Below are 6,662 nucleotides of genomic sequence, written 5' to 3' on the forward strand. Positions count from 1 at the left end.
ATTTAGAACATTCAGAAAATACCATCACTAAAATAACAAATATTTCATGTCATCATAAATTCATGAGAGATCAGCTTGTGGCCTCTGCTGCATCGGTTTTGGCCTTCTTTTTTCTTTTCTTTTTTTTATAATTAATAATATGTGTATTTGGCAGTCCCCCAGCTGTATGGAATGCAATAACTTACTCCGTCTAACATTGCAACATTTTTTTTTTATCCTTTCTCCTTACCTCTGATCATAGTCTCCCCCCCCTTTCAAAATATGTATGATATAATAGTATGGAATAAAAAATTTAAGCTATGTAATATGGATGATAAAACACTGTTTAATGGTGTGCTTCTTTCGTGTTTGTGTCCCTGAAGGTGGAGGTGGAGGCTGGAACGAAAGTCCCAGTCCTCACGTGAGAGCGGGAAAGTCTCTGGTGGAGGGTGGTGAAGGGGGGTCCTCGTGTCCCCTGGCCCTGGCCAAGCTCAGCTGGTACACCTTTGGGGGATTTGGAGGTGGAGGTGGGGCCTGCACAGCTGGAGGCGGTGGAGGAGGGTACAGAGGTAACAGTATTGTTTTAGCTACCATGTGAAAACCATTGCTTTACCATTTCTAACTGCGTTTCTGCTGCACTTAAAACCCCAATTACTGTCTTGTCCATTCTTCTGTTTCACTCCCTCTTGTCACTTCATCCCAGAAGTGCTACTAAACTCCTTAAAGACAAAGAATTATCATTTGTGTGGCATAACTGTAAAAAAGAAAGAAACAAAATGCTTCTGTCTAAAGCATAATTTCTGCCTGTCTAGTTGCTCTCGATAGTGGACTCCATCAGTTTCACTGTCATAAGCATGTAAAATTTTGAAATGTTGTGAGTAATGTCAAGGATCACCACGCAGTACGATTTAATAATTTGTTGACATGATAACATACAAAGTACAATTTCCGGGGTTACTCTGAAAAATCTGCTGCATATCTCCCTTTTTGCCCGGATTTCCATTACCTTCCGCTGTCTTTGTGATGGATTTTTAAACTCTGGTGGACTATGGTTAACTGCTCCTCAGATCTCTGCAGGGTAAATCCAGACAGCTAGCTAGACTATCTTTCCAATCTGAGTTTTTCTCTCTAAAACCACTTTTAAACATACTCATGATCCACCAAAACAAGTTCCTTCCTGAGGCTATTTTGCATCGGCTCTGTGGCTCCGCTCAGCTCTTAGCACCGCCCAAGAGGATTGTGATTGGTTTAAAGAATTGCCAATAAACCAGAGCACCTTTTTCTCCCATCACGGAATGCAGTGTGGACTAGCCAGACCCTCCCCCACAGCGCTGTGGCGGAAGGTCTGGCAAAGCAAAAGTACATACATAGTAACTATACATTTTCTGTTTTAGAATTTTTATGCTTTTGACAGAACAAGTGGTGAGAACCAACAGAATGGAGGAGGTAATTTGGTATTATCCAAACAATCTCCTAATCTTTTGGCTTTTTGTCACAGGTAAAATTGAAGGTTCCTGGGCATCATGTTTTTTATTTTTTATTGGTTCAGAATGGTTTGACATAATATTTAAATACCGACTGATAGTAATAGAGGTAGTGATGCGCAGTGGATAAAAGCGTCAGCTAAAGGACATGTAATGTAACGTGAGTACACAACATACCTTTTGTGACAGGAGGTGACGCTGCGCTGACAGATGGGATCACAGCCGATGGTCAGAATGGAATCTCATTTATTCATCCAATGGGAGAGATTTTCCTTCAGCCTCTGGCAGGTAATAATGACATCATATGCTAATGTTATGAAGACAGTGCCACTGATAAATCTGATAATGACTGGAGTATTGGAGTAGTGATAAAAGGTGGCATAAAGACGAGAGAAAAAAGAGTTAATGCGATTCCCTGATGAAGACTGTGAGATGCTGTTAAGTATTATAAAGAAAGAGAGAAAACGACCTATAATTCCTTCGCTGGTGAAGACAGGGACATTAAGTGGACAATTTAAGTAGATATTGAATTAGAATATGTAGATAAAACAGAAAATAACTAAGTGCCTTAAACCTGCATTCTATCTGAATTCCAGCAGATGGCGACACATGCAGTTGCAAAAGGAGGGCTGTTTCTGTAGAAGTCTATGAGAAAGTGACCAACCTCAGTAAATCCTTTTTTAATTATGCTCTCGCTGATTTTTTTAAGCGGTGATAAAGCAGGGGGTGTTTTAGGGCGTGGCTATGATGTAATTGCTAGTGAAAGTGTGTTAACGTAATTTGTAAAGGTTCCTCCCTCACTCCCTCTGGTCTAAAATTGTCCCATCTGCAACTAGGATGGCTGTGCCCATAAGGCAAACTTGACAACGGATCTCCTCCGTCATCCGATGGGTGACGTCACACATGCGCTGTCCATTAATACACAGTCTGTGCTCTAAACACAAACACATGGACCTGATTGGTTCTAGAGTGGTTATTGTTTGAATAAAATTAAACTTTCGGCAACTCTGTTTCGCCTGCCTCGGTGATTTCCTCCTATTCAGCTCAAACGGGGCAAATTTCCTGTTCATTCAACTTCAATGAGAACGAAGCAAAATTTGGCTGTGTGGAAATTTACCGTTAGTCACTCTGGAATAAGATAACATTAAACATGGTAAAGAAACACTGTCGCTTTGTTTTTTAAATCCTGTGTGTGTGTGTGTGTTAGGGCTGCTCGATTATGTAAAATATAATTACGATTATTTTGGTCAATATTGAAATTACAATTATTTAACACAATTACTCATTAATCTTTGGATATAATGAGTAGTGTCCAGCGTATAATCTTTTAGTGTCCTTTATTTCACAGAAAACGTCTTTGAATCAGAATAAAATCTGTTTTAACATACACAATGTGCATCTCACATCACATTTTAACTTACCATGAACACTACTAGCCTACTGTCATTACTAAATGTGCCAGAATAAAAAAACAATAATGTCGCCCGCAGTGCGCTTATTTACTAGCTACCTAAGGAAAAATCCAGAGCATAGACGGTACCTTGTTGTAATGTGAAACAGGGGATTTAACGTTCCTGCTCATTTTACATAATGTTTAACAACTAAACTAAATGCTGAGGGAACATTATGGGGGATAGGGAACACTATGTTTTATGATTTTACTATGCCTATGCACCCCCCCTAAGCTGGAAAAAGTTTAAAACAGCAATGGAATGCAGCGTGTCGGGTGAATACAACGTCTAATACGGGGGGACAGAGGGGCCGCAGGGTTAGCTAACCCCGCACTCGCATCATTCAGAACACATGACATAATATGAGCGTTCTTGAAAAACAGAACATGGCAAAAAAATGTTTTTTTCATGATTGTACTATTTTGGTGATTGTTGGGAGCCGTGTGTGTGTGTGTGTGTGTGTGTGTGTGTGTGTGTGTGTGTGTGTGTGTGTGTGTGTGTGTGTGTGTGTGTCGAAGGCCAACAGACTCGCACATGTGATTGAATATAAGTGCTGGTATTTTTTTGTGAGACTACCATCTGATTGTCATTATTTGGCAGGAGGAAGAAGAAGGCAGTTGATTAATTTACAGCCTCGTGTAGCTTGTTGCCTTCGACCCGAACACAATGCCCTCAATTCTCATGTGAAAGACAGTATTGTTTCCATGGATTGTGCTGCCAGCGATGCTTTCAAACAAAGTGGCAGCCTCTGACGTGTTCATATATAAAATGCATCCAAAGCAAGATCTCAACAAAGAGATTCACTTCAATGGCTATTGCATTTTTTCAGTGTTCCTGTAATTTAGTTCATCATTTTATCTTTAAAGGGACAGTTCAACCCAAAATCAAAAATACATACTGAATTTTGCCTCTTACCTGTAGTGTTATTTAACAATCTAAATTGTTTTTGTCTGAGTTGCCCAGTGTTGGAAATAGGTAGACAGATAATAGTTCCTACATAAAACTGCTCACAACGTTACGGAGTCAGGATTTCTCAAAAGAAACATTGCTGTTGAGTTTCTCAAATGTATTTTGTTGGCGCTTTGAGCACCACAAGCACAGTGCCATCTAGTTCCATTATATTGGGGAGAAGGCAGACATTATTACGGACAATATCTTCAACACTGGGCAACTCGCACCAAAATAATCTAGATTGGTAAATAGCACTACAGGTAAGAGGGAAATATGTATTTTTGATTTGGGGGTAAACAGTTAGGTAAAGGATCAGGTTTAATATGGCAAATATCCTTACATAAAATATTTGTAACAAAAAACTATAGAGCACTGTTAAGGTCACAGATTAGAGTATTTTTTTAAATGGAAACAATTTATTACAAGCTCATATTAGGTTTAACACAAAGACATAATTGATCACATATACTACATGTAATGGGGTTTAGAGATTAAAGTTATCAAAGATATATATATATATATATATATATGTATATTTTTTACTATCAACACATAAAACACTAAAACCAACAGTGTGTAAGTCCATCCCTTAATTCTTTTACTTCCACACCCTGTCTGGGGTTCTTAGGCCCAAGCCCATTTGTTTCTGCTGAAGACTTGTATGTATTAAATACTTTTATTCTTATGAAAGGCTAACTAATATTCTTAAACACCTGGGCATTGCAGTTTTTGGTGAGCACTGCCCAAAATGGGAGTATTTTCAGCCATGAATTCAGTGCTCTAGACCGTTTTTACGTCAATGGGATGATGTTCGTGTAATTGACTCAAAATAAACTACAGCGCCCGTGTTCATTGTGACAATGTAACACATCATGCAATGCAACTGGGTGGTTCGTTGGTGTATTTTTAAATTTTCAATTAGGCTCTGTGACACAAACAAATAAGCGTTAAAGCATCTGGTTTTGGCTGCACCGACAATACTTTTAATTCATTGCTGGGTTTGATATTTTCATGAGATTTGAAAAAAGAAACGTATAGCATATCACCTGAGCTTGTTATTGGAGTGTCCTGTAAACATAATGATTTCCCTCTCTCACAAATTGTTTGTGTCTGGTGTTTGTGTTTCCTTGCATCCATGGGTTAATTTTGCGTGTACGTTGTTCCCTGTAGCCATGGAGAGTCACGGCGAGTGTGAGATCATGGTGCAGCTGAACTGCAGCCACTGTCAAACACAGAGCTGCAGACGAGATAAAGACGCTCACATCATCATCTGTCTCTGCGACGAAGACGAAGTTCTGGCCAGCGACAACGTCACATGTGTCGGCACCATAGGTATGTAATTACCCCCAACAAACACTACCTGTCCTCTTGGATGATAGCCAGAATGTGTTAACAGCTGCTTTTAATATGAAACAATAAAGCCCTCTTTCCTATCTGAACACATAAATCATCTAAAATCATTTTTTTAAGTTTATTAACCAAGCCACTCCTCCCCTCTCTCCCTGCAGCTCCCCAAGGCCCGGCTCTGCACAGCCACATGTCAACATCTTTGATCTTGGCAGTCGTGGTCTCCACCATTGTGAGCGGTATTGCGCTGATCTGCACCAGCGTCATCCTCAGTAAGAAACTCCTCAAGTTCTGTGTGCAGTCTGTGCCGTCCGCCTTTCACAGGCTGTGAGCACAGCTGGATAGACAGATGCATCCAGGTGTTGCTGACAACAGAAACAGGATATTGATAAGAGTTGGTTTAAATGCCCTACTCTGGCTCTGCACCAGATGATTAGAAGAGCTGTAGGTAAGATAGGGCTCCGAATTAAATGTTGCTGACAAAATATGAAGTGAGCATATATGGACTTGCACTTTTATTACAAGCACTTATTTCAGGTGATTCTCATTTTGCTTTCTGTGTGTAAATGTGTGACTTTTTTGTGTGCCAAAGAGGGTGAAATAACCTAGTAGTGCAGATGAGAAGTGAGATAATGCAAGTGATATGTTGTATTTATTGCTTACAGTACGATCGTTTTCACTGAAGCCAGATTATGAGCTTAAAAGGAAAAGCACAACGGTTTGACATTTAAATAAGAAGTTCTCCTCAGCTGGAGATGTGTGCTGATGAGTGAGATCAGAAAACAGTAAATGTCAGGCGTCATTATTCAGTGGCTGAAAAAAAACATCTAAAGAAAAAATAATGATTATAAGACATAAAGGTGACATCACAATATGGGACAATAGAGAGCTGTGATAGAAGATAAGCCTTTATCTTATCCCACGGGCATTAGGATATAGCAAAAAGACTAGAGCTGTGATTACAAAAATCACTGATGAAGAGTATTTGGTTTTGAATGAAGAGGTGACCAGATTTGTTTGATTTTTGATTTTTGATTTTTTTTTGTAATCTGGGACAGTCAGACATAATGAAAAATGCTTTTACTGTTGATTCTTGCACAAATCAACTGCTTAAAATAGGAATAATTAGGGAATTAACAATTAACCAGTTTTCATTTTACTACTAAGTGGCAATAATACTCTAAATTATTAAGAGATGACCACAGTCTAATGTGCGTTAGTATTTATCATTGTCTCAAAAGCTGCTATGCTAAGTATACGGTTTAATGTTGAAATATACTAAATCTAGCTTGATTAACCGCAGACACTTTATATATTGTGAGAGTGTATATATATATATATATATATGTGTATGTATGTATGTATGTATGTATGTCTGTCTGTATGTGTGTGTGTATATATATATATATATATATACATATATATATATATATACATATATATATGTGTA

General features: G+C 38.7%; 1 protein-coding gene across 2 annotated transcripts in view; it reads left to right on the forward strand.

Annotated features, from left to right (window-relative positions):
* The window catches only part of ltk (leukocyte receptor tyrosine kinase), a 50,163-nt gene that overhangs the window by 33,649 nt on the left and 9,852 nt on the right, over positions 1–6,662 (forward strand). For both annotated transcript variants that reach the window (XM_034858730.1, XM_034858731.1), the window contains exons 16-19: positions 363–548; positions 1,653–1,751; positions 5,036–5,197; positions 5,374–5,484. In XM_034858730.1, coding sequence (XP_034714621.1) covers positions 363–548; positions 1,653–1,751; positions 5,036–5,197; positions 5,374–5,484 — 558 coding nt within the window. The remainder of the gene's footprint in view (positions 1–362; positions 549–1,652; positions 1,752–5,035; positions 5,198–5,373; positions 5,485–6,662) is intronic.

The sequence above is a fragment of the Etheostoma cragini genome, chromosome 20 (genome assembly GCF_013103735.1).
Source record: "Etheostoma cragini isolate CJK2018 chromosome 20, CSU_Ecrag_1.0, whole genome shotgun sequence".
Classification (NCBI taxonomy): domain Eukaryota; kingdom Metazoa; phylum Chordata; class Actinopteri; order Perciformes; family Percidae; genus Etheostoma; species Etheostoma cragini.